The sequence below is a fragment of the Carlito syrichta genome, unplaced genomic scaffold (genome assembly GCF_000164805.1).
Source record: "Carlito syrichta isolate Samal-C Ts95f unplaced genomic scaffold, Tarsius_syrichta-2.0.1 Scaffold84685, whole genome shotgun sequence".
Classification (NCBI taxonomy): Eukaryota; Metazoa; Chordata; class Mammalia; order Primates; family Tarsiidae; genus Carlito; species Carlito syrichta.
Window position 1 is genome coordinate 163347 of NW_007028781.1, and position 17263 is coordinate 180609.

The window sequence follows — 17263 nt, forward strand, 5'->3', positions numbered from 1 at the left end:
AATAGAAACAGAGGAGAAAGGGGGTCGGCAGAAGGTGGAGAGAAGGAAAGAGAGGGGAGAGGGAGGGAGAGAGACCACGAGTGGGCGGGAAGGCAGAGTGAGGGGGAGTGATGCGAGAGGCTGACAGGAGAAGGCAAGGAGGAGGAAAGAGAGACAGAGGGAGAGAGGCAGGGGAGTGAGCAGGGAGGACACGGAGGATGAGGGGGTGGCAGGGAGAGTGACAGAGGGACTGTGCCACAGATGGTGACACGGAGCCAGCCGCGAAGGAGGGGGAGGGCCAGGGCCGGAGAGCAGGTGCGGAGGTGGGGGGGCGCGCAGGTTAGGGGAGGAGGCCGGGAGAGGGAGCAGGAGGGGGCAGACCCTGTTACCGGGGAGATTTCAGCCACCCACGCTGGCGGCCGGCCTTGGATCCCACCGGGAGTTGGAAGACTGTGGTCTTCGGAGAGCTGGGACCGCCAGCCAGTGGCCCGAGCGTCCCCAGGCCACTGCGGCAGGCACACGTCCTTCCCCGGGGCGACAGCCGTGTCCTGAGGCAAGGCTGGGTGTGGGGCCGGCCAGCACGGGGTGGGGGGGGGGGCACGGCTGGGAGTCTGCAGTCCTGCCCTGCAGTCTGGTTCACCAGCTGACACCGGCCACGGGGAAGGTGGGAGGGGTTAGTCCTGGGGTCAGTGGACTCTGGAGACCCCCGGGCAGGGTGGTAAAGCATAAATATTTTAGGCTTTGAGAGACGAGAGGCAAAATCAAAGACCTTCTGCAGTGAAAAGATACATTTCCACTATTTTTTAGTTGATACAATTTACAACATGATAATTTAATCATTGGGGGCAATGTTTTGTAATACAGGTCTACTAATGAGAAGAATAGAGTTCTCGTGCGGGATCAGCCCTTGCTTAATTGGAGTTCAAAGTTAGTGTTACCTGTTATCCCATTGATGGCGAATGGTCCTCTGTAAAAAATATCCTTAGCGCAAAGGCTATACAGAAACAGGTGCTGGGTTGGAGTTGGCCTGAGGGCCACGGTTGCTGACCCAGGATTTAAGATACTCTGTGCTGATCCTCGCCTCAGGAGGACAAGGGCAGAGCAGTCAGAGAGAGAGGGAAAAGGAACTGAGTCTTTGTTGAGCACCTACTGTCTGCCAGACACCAACAAGGCTTCTTTCCATAGTGGGTCATTCCTTAGGATGGGACTAGACCCACCTTGCCACGGGGTACCCAGGCCTGCACATAGTAGGCCCTCGGAGAACTGGGAAGTGGATTCTTTCAGCGGTGCCAGTCCAGCTGTAGCCGTGCACAGTAGGGCTGGGGTCACACTTGCTTCCATCTGGAGATCACCTGGCCTCTTAATGCCATCCCTCACTCGCTATGGGTCCCGGGCATGCCTTCACTTCAAGTCTGTCTCCAGCCCGTGCAAGCTCATGGGGTGTCGGTGGGCTCTGAGGAGGTCCTGGGAGACTGTCCTCAGAGGGGCAGGGGCGGGGAGATGGGGTAGGGGAGTCACCGAAACTCCCATCAAACACAGTTTCCTTCTTTTTTTTTTTTTTGAGTTGGAGTCTCACTCCATCGCCCAGGCTGGAGTGCCCTGGCATGCTCCCGGCCACCGCAGCCTCGACCTGCTGGGCTCCGGCGATCCTTCTGCCTCAGCCTTCCAAATAGCCAGAACTAGGCGCGCGCTACCACACCCAGCTAATTTTTGATTTATTGTAGAGACGAGGTCTCACCAAGTTGCCCGGGCGGGTCTTGAACCCCGTGGGCTCAGGCAATCCACTCACCTTGGTCTCCCAAAGCACTGGGATTACAGGCTGAACCACCAAGCCCGTCCGACAGTTTCCTTCTTGAGCAGACAGTGCCCACCTCACTGCCCACCCCCAAGGCTTCTTGGGAAGTTTCAGAGAGGAAATACTCATTAGTCCCCCTGCCTGTGGCCCTCACCCTCCTCTCCGGGCACCACGCCTTCCTGCTCCTTCCTAGAGGTCTTCTCTCCAGCCTGTCCTCTGTCCACACAGGCTCTATGCTGGGCCAGGCTACTGAGAAGCTCAGAACACGTCACCCCAAAATATGCCGCTTTGGTACATTGAGTTTTTTTAACTAGAGGCACTTCAAAAACAGCAGGTGCAGGAAGGGCGTGCTGACCTCCCTTTTCTTCCTGAGAGCAGAAGATAAAATGCCCACAGGAAAGATGCCCTCTCTATGCCAGGGGAAGAAAGACAGTCTTATTACCAGAGACGGGGAGTCGAGGCCAAAGAAGTCTCCACGAACAAACCTTTTAAGCTGCCCCTTATCTTCCTAGTTACACAATAGCCATTCTTTGTTCAACCTAGTATCTGAGTACATAGGCCTAGTCACTTCTGTGGCGCCTGCCCAGTGTGTGTGTGTGTGTGTGTGTGTGTGTGTGTGTGTGTGTGTGTGTGTACTCCCATGTACATGTAGATAAGAATCTCACACTTTTCCCCTGTTAATCTACCTTGTCCGCTTAATTCTGAGACCAGCCAGAGACCCTAAGAGAGTAGAGGAAAAGCTTTCTCCTCCCCCACCACTGTCCCCATTGGTCCCCTGCTTCCGCCCTCGCCCCCTACTCAGCACGGAGACTGAGTCTGTTACCGATGTAAGCCGCCCTGCTTGCCTCTGTGAGACCCTCCTATGGCCACCTGTTGCTTGTCAAATAAAGCCCACAGCCCCTTCCGTAGCCTAAGGGCCCTGTGCAGCCTGCCTCTGCCTGCCTCTCCCCTACTCAGTCCTACTCTCATCCTAAAGCAGCATATCCTCGGTCTAACTCTCACACGTGCCCCTGGCCCTTTGCATAGACTGCTCCCAATTCCTCTCTTCTCCTGTAGCAGGATTAGGCATTGCCTGCTCTGGGCAACCTTCTCTAAAGTCCTTCCATTCTCTGACGCTGCCTCTTGTGGGCTTCCTTTTTAAATCGGTAATGCAAGTGTTTTTAATTTGCTTTTATTTTATCAAAGTACTGTTTGCAAGTGACTAGGTATGGTGGCTCACACCTGTAATCCTAGCACTTTGAGAGGCCAAGGCAGGGGAGATTGCTTGAGGCCAGAATTCAAGACCAACCTGGGCAATGTAGTAAGACACTGTCTGTATTTTTTTTTTAAGTACTGCTTGAAAGTAAATTTTTAAAATCAATATAGTATGAGGGTGGGAAAGGGTAGTGGGAGGAAAATGCATCCATGTAACCAAAAACTATTTCTATCCTCTAGAGCTATTGAAATGAAAAATAAAATGCAAATGAAAAAACAACACAGCAGTTTCCACTTATTCTTGGAGAATACATTTCAAGACCCCCAGTGGATGCCTGAGACCCTGGATAGGGTATATGTACACTATAATATGATTGTCCCTATATGGTACATATTGTACCTATGAAATGTCTAATTCAGTGTACCTATGAAAATGTCTAATTTATCAATCAGGCATAGTAAGAGATTCATAGCAATAGCTAATTATCAAATAGAACAATTACAACAGCACACTTCATAAAAGTTAAGTGAAGTCTTTCTCTCTCTCTCAAAATAGCTTAATATTTTTGGACCACGGTTGGCAGGTAGATGAAAACCTCAGAAAGTGAAATTGTGGATCAGGGAGGACCACTGCAGTGCTAGAAAAAGGTTTATAATATACCAGGCGCAGTGCCTCACACCTATAATCCCAGCACTTTTGGGAGGCTGAGATGAGAGGATTGCTTGAGGCCTCCAGTCCGAGACCAGCCTGAGCAACATAGCAAGGCCCTCTATCGCTACAAAATATTAAAAGAATTAGTAGGTGGTGAGTGCCTGTAGTCCTAGCTACTCAGCAAGTTGAGATGGGAGGATCACTTGAGCCCAGGAGTTCGAGGCTGCTGTGAGCCATGTTCGTGCCACTGCACTCCAGCCTGGATGACAGAGTGAGACCCTGTCTCAAGACAAAAAAAAAGGTTTATAACACATAGCAGTCCCCCTGAGCCCTGCCCCCAGCTTGGAGGTTACCCCACCCTCCACCCTCCTAGTGATTTATCCTTTCATTTACCTCCATCTTGCTAATCCCGTGTTTATTTCTCTGTATCTTGATTCCCCAATTTTACCCATTATCTGCTGAATTCTGATTGTGGAAGATGAGAATTTTAAGCTTCTTAATGCCCTCGTTCCTTCTCCCTATTTTCCATTAAATGCATATTCAGTGTTCCCTCTCTTAATGCAGTGTAAATATTATGTCCTGTTCAGCCCAGAGTTAATAATTGCCTCATTTTGTCATTGGCTTAGTATTTGGGGTTTGCTTTTTTAAATCTTCATTTATCGGACTAAGTATTTCATAAGTTTCATAAAAGCCTCACAGTGGCATTTCCAGAGTCCAGCCTTGGGGATCATTTTGTCTTGGAGACTGCTGAACCTCTCATCTAGACCAGCTGCTCCTGGGCCTGTGCACAGCTGACATTGAGATTCTCTCTGAGCCGTTGTCTTGGGGATTCCCGTTAGCTTCTCCCTGTGTCGAATCCAGTTTCTTAGATTCCATGTCTTCCTTTTGGATGCTTTGCTCTCTCGTGCTGCAGCAGAGCCTCCAATAGCTTCCTGAGAAAAGTGTGTACGTTTCAAAACAGTTAGTTCTCCTCTCACACTTGTTGATAGCTCGGCGGGCATAGAACTTGAGGTTGAGGGTTATTTTGACTCGCTGATAGAAGGCATCCATCTATGCCTCTGGCTTCCAGGATATCCTTATTCCCAATCCACTGTGTGACACTTTAGGCAACTTTTGGTCTTTATTCTGGAAGCTTCCAGGATCTTTGCTTTGTCCTTGAATTTCTGAAATTTCATAGCAATGGATTTGACTGGATCTTTTTTCACTTATCATTTCGGGCACTAAGTGGGCTACTTTAATCTGGAGATTTATGTTCTTCAGTTCTGAGAAAAATCTTCCCATTATTTCCCTCTGGAACTCCTATTATGTGAATGTTGGGCCTCCCGGATTAAACTTTTAATTTTCTTGTTGTTCACCTTTACCATTTTGTGCTATTTCCCGAGAGGCTTTTTTCTCATCTGTCTTTGTTGTCTAACACTTCTTTTTAAAAATATCAACCTATTTTTAATTTCTAAAAGCTCTTTTCTGTTTCTAGCGTACTCCTTTGCCGTGGCATTCTGTACTTATCTGTGGATCTATGTTTTCTTATCACTTCAAGAGTAGCAATGATATTTTCTTTAAAGTTGTCTTCTGCTCACTGCATTCTCTATATTTCTTGCTAGTTGCTTTTCTTCTACTTGTTTGATGGGTCTCTTTCGTGATAGAGCTTTCTTCAACTAGTCATCCTTTGTCATCCATTCCCGTTTCAGCATGAAGCATCACAAATCTGCTTAGAGCTCAAGAGCAGTGCTGATATGGTGAGCATCCCTGTGGGACAGCTGGATCCTTTGTTTAGGACACCCACATGTCAGCATCTGGTTTTCTCTGAGTAACCAGACCCTCCCGCTTCCTGTCTAGGGTAAGTGTATGTCTGGGTGCTTGCCCCCTCAGCTGCACCAGGGAAGGGGGCTGGGGTCACCTTGCTCAGTCTTCAGACTTTCACTTAAATCCCTTGTACCAGACAGATATTGTCGTGTGACAAACCACCACAAAACCTCCATGACACCCAGCAAAAAGAATTTCACTCACACATCTTCAGATCTGCTAGGGTGAGCAGATCTAGACTGGGCTTGACCAGGCAGATCTGTGTCAAGTTACAGGTCTGCAGGACAGCTCTACTTCTTGTTTCTCTTGGACTCTTGGCACCAGTGGGCTTGACAGGGCATGTTCCTTTTTAGGCAGCAAAGGAGAGCATGCCCAAGGGGGCATGCACATTCAAGTATCTCCTTTGATGCATGTACTAAGATCCTAGTAGCCAAAGCAAGTCACACAGCCAAGCCCAACATCAGGGAAGTGGGGAAACCCACTCCTCCCATGGAGGTGGGGGTGAGGGTTGGGTTATTTGCAAAGCATAATTGAATCTACAACATCTACAAAAATCCGACCAGTACTTCCTCCTACTCTACTCTGTAGTTGAGGTCCCTGGGTCTGCTACCCAGGTGGGAGGCTACCTGGCTGCATGGTACAAAGGAGAAAACTGGGGCCATGGGGAGGTGTCTAACTCCTCAAACAGACTTCCAAACAACCCCTGGTTTCAGCCTCCCATCTCACCATCTGGGGTGTCTGGGACCCCTGACTCTGAGCCTCCCTGGTTCTGCCAGGCTGGTTGGTTTGCATCTCTTCTCTCTCCAAGCCTCCCCACTCCACCCTGCCACATAACAGCAGGCGCTTTGGTTTGCCTTCCTGGCTCTGTTCAATCATTCACCAGCCCTGCATCTGCTCAGCTGTTCATGCATCATGGTTTGGGGTTACAGGTGGCTCCTGCTTTCTCTGAAGGCGGGAGTTTGTGTTTCGGTTTCTTATTCTCCTCCTCACTGGGACTGCTTTTCAGCAGGGATGGGGGTGGAGATATCTCCACCCCGGCATCTTGGGACCAGAGTCTCTTCTGTTCTGTGTTGAGTGCACTTCCGTGATGTATGGATCAAGCCACATGGCAGGTGTTTATTTACATATCTGTCTCTCCCACTGGCCTCTGAGCCCCCTGGTGAGCAAAGGGCCATGCCTGTCCCCTGCCTGCACCTCTGGTTCCTGTTACAGCCTGGTGTGGAGCATGTGGCTAGTATGTGGGAACCAAACTGAATTTTGGATTCACCTTCTTTGAGATTCTCCTCAGACACCTTCGAGAGACATCCCTCCCCAGGGCCTGTCCTGCTCTGCCTCCCATATCTCATGAGGCCTGGCTGGAGACAGATGTCCCTACAAGGTCAATATTTCTCTGGGGGATGGTGGGTGTGGAGGATAGGGAGAAGAGGTCATTGATCAGAGGAATAAACAACACAGACACTAGTCCCTGAAAAGTCATTGTTTCAGTATCAGTGTCTGTTACAAACCACGCCAACCCGGAGGGGCTTACGGCTGCCATGTATCATCTCTCATGAGTTGGGTTGGGCTCATCGGACGGCTCTTCTTGTCCACGTGACGTGGCCAGGGCTGCACTTCATCTGGGGACCCAACGGGTTGGCACTTCAAAGCCAGCTCACGCACGTGGCTGGGACCTGGCTGGAGGGCTGAAGGCTTGGCTCAGCCGGGTTGCTGGGATGGTTGGGCCTCTCTCTCCTCATTCACGTTCCCTCTTTCATCCGCTTACTCACTGGTACAAATAACAAACATTCACCCAGCATGGCGTGGGTGCCCCATACTCACTAGGTCTCAGTGCTCGACTATGGAACAGGACACGCAGGTTCTCATAGTTTACCCTCTGGAAGGGAGACACTTGTGACACCAACAGGCTGATTTAGCAAATGCTTGATTACCAACGGTGACACTGACTGTTCTTCTACAGAGGGGCAGAGAGGCAGGAGGGGGGATGGAAGGTGAGTACAGATGACTGTAAGGAACATGAGTGAGGTGGAAAGGGTGTTGCATGGGCCTTGTAGTGAGCCATCGGTGTTCAGCAAGGGAGCGATTTGATCTAATTTGTGTTGTGACGTGATCACTGGCTGCTGTGTGGAGATGAACCGCCGCCAAGGGAAAGAGTGCAAACCGACCAGTCAGGGAGTGTGAGTTTGGGGCTCAGCCAATACCCCTTCTCCCCCAGGCTGGGAGCTTATGCCCTTGCTCCACGATGTGGGCTCAGTCACATGGAACGTGAACAGGGCCCTTAATTCAGCTCACGTGGTGCGGCCTGGCTTCCTGTGCTCCTGCAATGCACCATGGGAAGAACGTGCCCCAGAGGACACTGCTCCCAGGAGGATGAGGGACACCGCTGCTAGGAGCTCAGCCCACCCCACCCCCAGCCTGACGCTGAGTCACCCACCAGTCCTGCTAAATCTGCCGACCCCCTGTCGACCGGCAGCCCATGCTGTGAGACGCAGGCTTGCTGCCATTGCCTTTGGATCCTGAGCTGGTTTGTTACACAGCATCACCATGGCAATGGCTGACTATGACACCAGGCTGCTGCTGTCACTCAGGGAAGAGACTGTGCTGGCCTGGACATTAGAAGTGGTGGCAGTGGGAGAAGGGGACAGCTGGGAGGAGCACTGGTAACCAGTTGGAAGCAGAAGGTATCTAGAAGGACGCCCAGATTTCTGGTCGAGAGCCCGGGGCTCGTACAGAGTGGGAAGGCTGGGCGGGCTTGTGGGTGGAATGCTTGGGAGACATCCCAGGAGAGGGGTCGTCCCCAGGCTCTGCTGGCTGGGCAGCCTCCCCGCCTCATCCCCAGGCCCATGCCTGCCTCACCCCCAAGCCCCTGATTCGGCACACAGTCTCAGTAGCTGTTTGCTGAATGAAAAACGAGCAAATGTGTCAGGGGTTGTATAAGAGTTTTTTTGGTTTTGTTTTTGCTTTTTTGAGTTGGAGTCTCACTCTGTCGCCCAGACTGGAGCGCAGTGGCCACTCCCGGTCACCGCAGCCTCGACCTGCCGGGCTCCGGCGATCCTTCCGCCTCAGCCTTCCGAGTAGCTGGAACCCCAGGCGCACGCTACCACGCCCGGCTGATTTTTTGATTTATTGTAGAGATGAGGTCTCGCCAAGTTGGCCAGGCGGGTCTCGAACCCGCGGGCTCAGGCAATCCACTCACCTCGGCCGCCCAAAGTGCGGGATTACAGGCTGAGCCACCGAGCCCGGCTCCTATAAGAGTTTTGACAACCCCTGGAGGACAGCACGGCATCTGGGCAGTGGTCTTGTTTGTGAATGAGGAAGGTCCCTGGGCTGCCTGGTGGAGGCTGGAGCAGAGGCCGAGGGAGGGGAGGCAGGCGTAGTAGGGAGGCCAGGGCTACTTCCTAGGGGAGGGGTGGCCACGGGGATCAGGGCGTCGACTTAGATGTCAGGAGGTTGAACCGTCCGCACTTGGTGGCCAGTGAATGCTGGGGCGGGAGAGTGGAGGGACCCTGGTCTCGGCTCTGAAAGGGGGACGCAGGAGCAGCTCGAAGACAGTGCGCCAGCGGATGCAGGCTTGTCCAGAAGGGGCCCTCCTCACCCGCCAGGCTGGGGTTTCCTTGCAGAAGGGCCGAACCTGATGCTTCGAGCCCTGATCCAGCCTGGGTCTGGCCCAAGGTGGGCGCCAGGGAGGGGCCGGTGTCGCCTGAGCAGGCACCAGCGTGTCGTCAGCTCCTGCCCACAACCAACAGGCTTCCTGTTTCAAAACAGGTTCTCAGTGACTTCCCTCAAGGTTTCTCTTTTCATCTGAGGGGCCTCCAGTCCCCAATTTGCAAGGCAGAAGAAGTGACTCGCCTAAGTCCACACCATATGGTGGAAAAAGCACTCGGTTAGGAGGCCTAAGGCCTTGGTTGCAAATTCTGTCGGCAGACAGTAATAGAAGGCCTGACCAATGGTGCCGTACACAAACAGGTGGGTTCGTTTTCCTTTGTCCCCTCTACATGACAGCTGTTGGCGCTGGTCCAGCTGTCAGCCGATGCCATCAGGGACCCGGCTTATTTTATCTGCTTGTCCACTCTCAGCATGTTGGCTTGCATCTTTATGCTTGTGGCTTCATGTTCACAAGATGGCTGCTGCAGCTCCAGACATCCCATCAGTATTCAAGTCAGGGAAGGGGACAGGACAAAGGGCAGTATCAGCTGGGTCTGTCATTTTTTTAATGGAGGAAAACAAAAACCTTTCACAGAAGCCACCTTTCTGGCTGACTTTCACGCATGTTTTGTTGACCAGAATGCTGTGGCCTTGGGAACCCAGTGACAAAGCCAACTGGGAAACAAGTTTTGTGACTGGTGCTAGGCCTTTTGCAGCTCTGCACACAGCGAGGGGGATGGGAGTGGTGGTGGAGAGTGGGAAAGGACAGCATCTGCCTTAGGGGTCTGAGCTCTAACTCCTGTGTCCTCCTATACCTCTGTCCCCTCCCCTGCAGAGCATGGCTACCAATGTCCATCTCGGACGACTATTAGAAGGCTTAAGTGAGGCCCTATGTGAATGGTGACTCGACAGATTGCAGGACGGAGATTATTTACTGACTTTTTTTTTTTTTTTTTTGAGTTGGAGTCTCACTCCATCGCCCAGACTGGAGTGCAGTGGCCGCTCCCTGCCACCGCAGCCTCGACCTGCTGGGCTCCGGCGATCCTTCCGCCTCAGCCTTCCGAGTAGCCAGAATTACAGGCATGCGCTACCACACCCGGCTGATTTTTTGATTTATGGTAGAGATGAGGTCTCGCTGCCCAGGCGGGTCTCGAACCCACGGGCTCAGGCAATCCACTCACCTCAGCCTCCCAAAGGCGCGGGATTACAGGCTGAGCCACCGAGCCTGGCTTGCTGACATTATTATTGGTATAAAAGCAAAGACTGGCCAGGTGCAGGGGCTGACATCTGTCATCCCAGCACTTTGGGAGGCCAAGGTAGGAGGATCGCTTGAGCCTAGGAATTCGGGACCAGCCTGGGCAATTTGGTGAGACCTTATCTGTACAATAAATCCAAAAATTAGCCTGGCGTGGTGGTGTGCACTGATGGTTCCAGCTACTGGGGAGGCCAAAGTGGGAGGATCACTTGAGCCCAAAAAGTTAAGGCTGTAGTTAAGGCTGCAGTGAGCCTAGATTGCACCACTGCACTCCAGCCTGGGTGATAGAGTAAGACTCTGTCTCAAAATAAAAATGTAAAAAAAACAAGGACTGTCTCTACAGGGGTAGGCCTAGGGGCCTGGACACACATGGGAAGACCCCCCTCCCCCCACCCTTGGCCAGCAGAGAAGTTTTAGAAACAGATCAAAGGGTTTGAGGAAAGGGGACCAGTACGTGCAAAGGCTGGGGTGGAAGAAGCTGAAGGCTGGTTTGAGGACATGAGAGTCCAGTCTGATGGCAAAGGTGTGAGTGTAGAAAGAGCAGGAGGCGGAGGATGGCCAGGGCTCCAAGGCCACGGGCAGGGGCCTGGAATCCATTCCAAGGCCCTGTAAAGATCGGGGAGCAGAAAGAGGCGCCCTCCAACTTCGGCCAACTGGAGGGGGCACCTGGGGGCTTTTAAACCTTGAACTTGCCAGGGGCGGGGCCCTACCTGTCTGTGTTGTGCCATGCGTGTGCTTCATGTTTTCTTGTTGCTTCAGAGAAGTAACTTTAGACACACAATGACCTTGTCTGAGCTGAAGCTGTGAAAAGCAAGGAGGGTCCCCTCTGTACCCAGTCTCTGCCTTTTGACGGAGGACTCCCAGGAAGTGAGTGAGCTGGGGGATCCCGCCTCAGAACATGGAAACTTCTGGGGACGGTGGGGCTGGCTGAAAGCTCTGGGAGCAGACAATAAAGACCCCAAGCATTTCATGGGCTGGTAATTGGGGGTGTTCTGGGTGTCAGGGACGAGCTCTTAGCCTCTCTAGAATGTCGGCCTGGAGGGCAGTGCTCCTGGGCACAGCTGAAACCCCACACCAGCGGAGTGCCTGGCACAGAGGAGGTGAAGGAATGGAAGTTTAGACAGAGAAGGGGCGTTGTCTGCGGAAGCAGGAAGTCTGGCGCCTGCCAGACCCAGCCAACACCAAGGTGGGACGGACTATCGGGCACTACTGGGCTTCGTGAAGGAGCTGCTTCAGTCCTGACGACAGCCCAGCTCTCTTGGGAAGCAGCTTGGCCCTGCTTGCTGTAAGGAACCAGCACTGCCTCCCTTCACTGTTGGGACGGACGCTTTTCCATGACCTCCCACAGTGGAGGCTGACGGTTCCCCAAATTCCAGCCAGATCTCGGCTCCACTTGGGAACCCACCTCACCCCAGCACACATGGTTTTGCTGGGGTTGCCGCCACTCTGCAGCAGCGTGCATGTGGTCCAGGCCCAGCCAATCAGAGCACAGCACCCCTCTGACAAATATGATTAGTTGAAGGGGAACCAGGCCCTAAGCTGGTCCAATCAGAGTAAACCTTAGTTAGAGCTTTGCCGGGGATAGATACTGACTCTTTTTTTGCTGAACTTGGACCTGAAAGGATGAAGCCCTGAGAGTCACCTGCCTGAGAATGAACCAGCCGGCAGAAGACAGAGCCAAGAGGTGACACCACGTAACTCCCGTCCCCCCATCAGGCTGCACCTGAAGTCATGATATTTCCAAACTTGAATCAATAAATTTATTTTCTGCTTAAGCAGGTTGAACTGAGTTTTCTATTTGCAATAGCAAAAGTCCTGACGGGCAAGGTGTAAAAGTTTTAAGACTCCCACAGGTGAATGCAGTTCAGGATTCTGTGAGCAGAGCAGAAAGTCTTGAGAGATGGCAGGTGTCGGCTGAACCCAGACTTCCAGCCGGCTGAGCAGACACCCCCAGAGATCTAGAGAATTTGTTTTATGTTGTCTCAAAAGCGGAGAACTGAGACCAGGGAGCAAACTTCTGAGACATCCACTTTTGCTCAGTAGAAGGACTTTCAGACAAGGAGGACCACCAACACTGGAGCAGACTGCCTCGGGAGGGAGTGAGAGCCCCGTCCCCAGAGGGGTACAAGTGGTGGCCGTCACCAGCTGGCCCAAAGGTTCCAGAGGGGAGCAGGCGCAGATGGGGTGGAGTAAATGGGGAGAAACTGCCACATGCAGCCACCCATGCCGACCTCAGTGACACAGGTGTAGCTTGGTGAGTCCTGGGGCTCCCACTGGCCCCTGGGAAGGCAGGAGCATGAGGGGACTGGGATGCAGTGCCCGCAAATTCACACCCTCCCAACCCCAGAGGATTCCAGCGGAGAAGACAGAGAAGACGGTCAACCAAGTTCTGCAGTCACCTGCTAAGAACTGCCACAGGAAGGGGACAGCATGGCCAGCCGGGTGCCACCAGGCTTGGGTGGGGCCCTGGAGGGTCAGAGACATCTGGGTGGGAGGGCTAGGGTGCAGCCTGGAAGGAAGACAGGCGGGGGTGAGACTCTGGGGACAGCAGAACCCATAGCTCACAGCTCATTCCAACCTCTGGGCCCAGGCTCAAGGCTCGTCCTCCCCTAGGACTACCCCCACACCGCACCAAGTCCTTCCATCCTGATCCCACATCTCCAGGAAGCCTGGCAGGCTGCCTCTGGCCCACACCCACTGCCCCAGGGTCTCACAGCTCAGTCTGTCCCATCTCCACCTATACCCATGGGTACCTGGGGGGCTGGGTCAAGGCGTCTTTCCGTCTTGTCCTTCCCATCATCCCTTGCAGGAATGGGCAGAGTGGGAGCCCAGCGACACCCCAGGCTCTGGCCTAGGTTACCCAGCATTCTCTGATACCCTGGGCCTTTCCAAGCTCCAGAGAGCAGGACCGGCTCAGGCCATGACATGAAGGCTGGGGAAATGGGGGGGTCGCTCCATACCCCCCTTTCCGTCTGGCCTAAATACCTCTCTCAGTGAACTGGGGGCCGCCACTCAGCGGCTGGACGCCCCCTCCCAGCCTCAACCTGCTGTGTGGGGGTGGGGTCACGGAGCAGCGGGGTGGGGGGCTCTTACCCTAGAGGACGCTGCACGGGCGCTTCTGTGGCCGCGTGGGCTGAGGGCACAGGACAGCCCGGATCGCCTCATCAAAGACGGTCTTCAGACCCCGCTGGGTGAGGGCGGAGCACTCCAGGTATTTCACCGAGTCTGGTTGGGAGGCAGGAACAGGAGAGCAGAGGCGGAAGTCAGGGAAGGCTCTGGGCAAACTCTGCAGGCAGCACCCTGAACACCCACTGGGGCCACCTGGGAGCTGGGTCACTAGGAGTTCACCCCACTGTGCCTTAGTTTCCTCATGTCTAGCATAGGGAGTTTGAGTTCAATGCGAGAGGTTAAGACCTACAGGGCAGGCCTGTGTCTTTCATGGATAGATGTGTTCTTATTTTGTGGAAGGAAGGCAGGAATTTTGATGCTTTCTTGTAAGGAAGGGGCTCAAGCTTCAGAGACCAAATCTCTGGGTATCTCATCTTCTAGGAAGTAGCCTTCTCCAGGGGTGCAAACATCCTCAGAAGGCCCGAGGCCCCCACCCACCCTCCCCAGGACCTCTTGAGTCTCATCTGATCATTCCTTAGCATCATCCCCATTTTACAGACAAGAAAACCAAGGCCGTGGAAGCTATGTGACTTGTCCAAGGTCACACGCTGGACGTTTCCCCCTACCTGAGGGTAGCTGGGGGCCGCCATTAGGGGAAGGGATTGGAGAGCTCCCTCTTCCTCCCACGAGAGGACCAGCCTCCTCCCACGTGACCAGTCAGGGCTGCAGCCCGGGTAGAGGTAGCAAGAGAGGCAACCCGGGTAGAGGTAGCAAGAGAGGCAGGCTGAGCCCTCCTCCCAGGGCTCCATGACCTTTTGCAAGAATCACGTGGCTTCCCATGTCCACTACAAGCCAAACAGTTTCCCTGACAGGAGGGACTGCAAAACCCCTTCTGCTGAGAAGTCTGCCAGCCAGGGGTCATTCTCAGAAGCAAGAGGAAGGAGAGGGAGGGAAGGGGGAACCCTGCACCCTCCCCTCTACCGAGGCCAACTTCTCCTCTGAGGGTGGAAGGAAGTGGGTGGACGCAGTCAGCACCTGCTCCATGCCAGGCCCTGCCCTGGGCACTTTCAGTCACACCGTGAGGAAACACTGGGATTTCCCACTTAGGCAGGAAACAGGCCAGGGCCCAAAGGCTCACCGCTGGGAAGAGGGGTGTGGGGATTGCAAGATGGGGAGCCCTTGGGGCTGGGGAGAAAGAAGGGGCAGAGATGAGGAAACTCAGGCTAGAGAGGATGTCACAGACTCTAGTCCTCTGGGGAGTCTGAGCCCACCAGGGATCACGGACAATGGTCGCAGCGCTTGACTGGCAAAAACAGCATCCCTGGCCGGGGGTCTTGTCACTACAGGCCCCTGTGCTGAGATGTCATGGGGCCCTCAGCCATGGTCTCCCTTCAAGGGCCCACAGCCCAGGTCCGTGTCTCCACACCCACTAAGTGCCGCCCCCTGGCCCCCAGCCACCCCCTTGCCTCTCGTGGCTCAGCAGTGCCCAGGACAAGGCCTGAGCCAGGTGGAGGGGGTGGGGGGCTGGCTCTGCCTCTGCCTCTGGCCTCTCTAGGACTTTGGCCAGCCCCAGCTCTCTGGGCCTCTACCACCCATCCGTCTAGGGCTCGTTGGCCTGTGATGGCTCCTCAGGGCAGGGGAGCCACAGAGAGAGTGGGGAGAGGAAGGCAGGCAGGAGATGCCGGAGGGGCTGGGTGGGGGAGGGGATGGGGCAGATGCCCTGATTTCACGGCCCAGAGAGCCAGGCTCCCTGGGTTCGAATCTGGACTCTGCCATATCCGGACTGGCTGACCTTAAGTCAGCGACTTCTCCCCGAGCCTCAGTTTCCTTCTCTGTAAAGTGGAGGTGACCCTTGGCTGCTGTGAGAATGAAGTGGGGATGTTTGGGCCTGGCAGCCAGGAAGTGGGGTCAGGGCTGCACACAGGAAGTAGGGTCAGGGCTGGCCCCGCAAGGTGTGATCCTGTGGAGGGTGGGGAGAGCCCCGGTGGGCAGAGGCAGCTGCCATCTTCCTCACTAGCCCTGCAGGTCTCCCAGGCCTCTTCCGAAATCTGAGCTGGCCTGAGGTGCGGTCGGGATCTCTACCCCTGCCCCAGCTCCGCCCAGGCCCAGCCAGGGGCCCAGAAAGGGCCTCTGGGGACTGCCCCGCCCCGCAGATGCAGATGGAAAGACTGCGGCCCAGGGGGGGAGCCCCCAACCCAAGGGCCCACAGCCCATCAGTGCCAGAGCCAGGACCAGAACCCAAACTCGCAGGACCCTCACATCATCCCAAAGCACATGCTTCAAAGCGCAGTGTGGCAAGAACCAGGACCAGGCCGCAGAGTCGCACCTCGGACGGCAGGGGTCCAGGGGACAGGCAGGTCAGAAAGAAGAGAAGGCAGGGGTGCAACCCCGACATCTGTGAGGAAGGGCCAGTAGGCCCAGGGAGCCGGGGTCCAAGCAGCAGCACCAAGGGCCCTGGGGAAGATGGCCGTGTCACCGGGTTAGTCACGGGAAGAAGGGAGGTGGTGGTTGCGGTTTCTCTTCCTGTGAAGAGATGTGAGTCCCCAGGGCCCTCCCAGTTCCGGCGGGGGAAGAGGGCTGGGGCGAGGAGGGGGTGGGGTGGGGAGGCCCGACAGGTTCCATGCAGAGCCGGACCCTGGGCCTGCGGGACCCTGTGTGGGGGCAGAGGGCATGGCTCATGACGGCCAGACTCAGCTGGTGGTCCCGGGCTCTTGGGCAAGTGCCCCATGCCTGGGCTAAAGGCACACTGGGGCCTGACCAGGGACAAAGACAGAACCAGCAGGCCCGGACACTGTGGGAGAGGCCAGAACCATGGCCATCACCTCCCTGGGGCGGCAGGCCCAAGCTGCTACAAAGAGGTCCCCCATCGAGCCAGCAGTTGGCTGTGTGACCTTGAGAAGTCACTTTTATTTCTCTGGCCCAGTGATCTGGAGGCAAAGAGAGGCCAGGGGGGCAGGAACAGGGAGGTGCGAAGGAGGCAGAAGAGAATGCACCACCTTTCAAATCTAAGGCAGGGGCACCTCTTCCAGGAAGTCTTCCCAGAAAACCCAAATTTGACTTGCCACTTGTCCTCCAAGCAACCACAGCACCCTTCACTCCCTCCCTGCTTCTGTCTGATCAAAATGCACCCCCTATTTTCAAAATCTATTAGTGGACACTCCTACTGCCCCTATGACTACTACTAGCTAACCCAGAGTCCTTCCTGCGGGCAGAGGCTGCTCTTGTACCTTCATGGCATTAACTCAGTTCTGCCAGCCACCTTCCGAGGCAGGAGCTATCACTGTTGCCATGCTTTGTTGCTGAAGAAACATAGGCTCAGAGAGGCTAAGAGACTTGCCCAAGGTCAACAGCAAGTGCACAGCCCAGCCAGCATCTGAACCGCATAGCCTGGCCCTGTAGCCCGAGGCTGAGTTGGGGTCCCAGCATCCAGGTCCCCCTCCGAGCCCGAGGCCCCTACCGATCTCCTTGGCCAGTGCCAGGCCCTGCGGGTAGGTGATGGGCGCCAGCTTCTTCTCCTTCAGCTTCTCGATGGTGTCCTTGTCATCCCGCAGGTCCAGCTTGGTGCCCACCAGGATGATGGGCGTGCTGGGACAGTGGTGCCGCACCTCAGGGAACCACTGGGTGGGCGACCGGGGACACAAGGTCGTACGGGTCAAGAGGGGGCACAAGGTTGTGCCGGGAGGCTCAGGGACATGGCCATGGGAGGCTGGTGGACAGCCAAGCATCCCAGCCCCCAAGATCCCTCCAAGTCTCGCCCGCCTCGGTCCCTCTGCCAGCCCCAGCTGACATAAGGGGACCTGCTCTGCCCGTGGCCTCTGCTGCCCCAGGGGCCGGC

At 54.9% G+C, this 17263-nt stretch overlaps 1 protein-coding gene across 3 annotated transcripts in view; it reads right to left on the bottom strand.

Annotated features, from left to right (window-relative positions):
• Window positions 1-12091: 12091 nt before the first annotated feature.
• Window positions 12092-17263, bottom strand: part of RAC2 (ras-related C3 botulinum toxin substrate 2 (rho family, small GTP binding protein Rac2)) — a 16597-nt gene continuing 11425 nt past the window's right edge. The window contains exons 5-7 of one of the 3 annotated variants that reach the window (XM_008056560.2): window positions 16886-17045; window positions 13414-13545; window positions 12092-12829 (exon numbers count right to left, since the gene is read on the bottom strand). In XM_008056560.2, coding sequence (XP_008054751.1) covers window positions 13415-13545; window positions 16886-17045 — 291 coding nt within the window. In that variant the 3' untranslated portion in view covers window positions 12092-12829; window position 13414. Of the gene's footprint in view, window positions 12830-13413; window positions 13546-16872; window positions 17046-17263 lie in introns of those variants that run through there. The other 2 variants (XM_021711578.1, XM_021711580.1) reach the window with 2 other exon arrangements.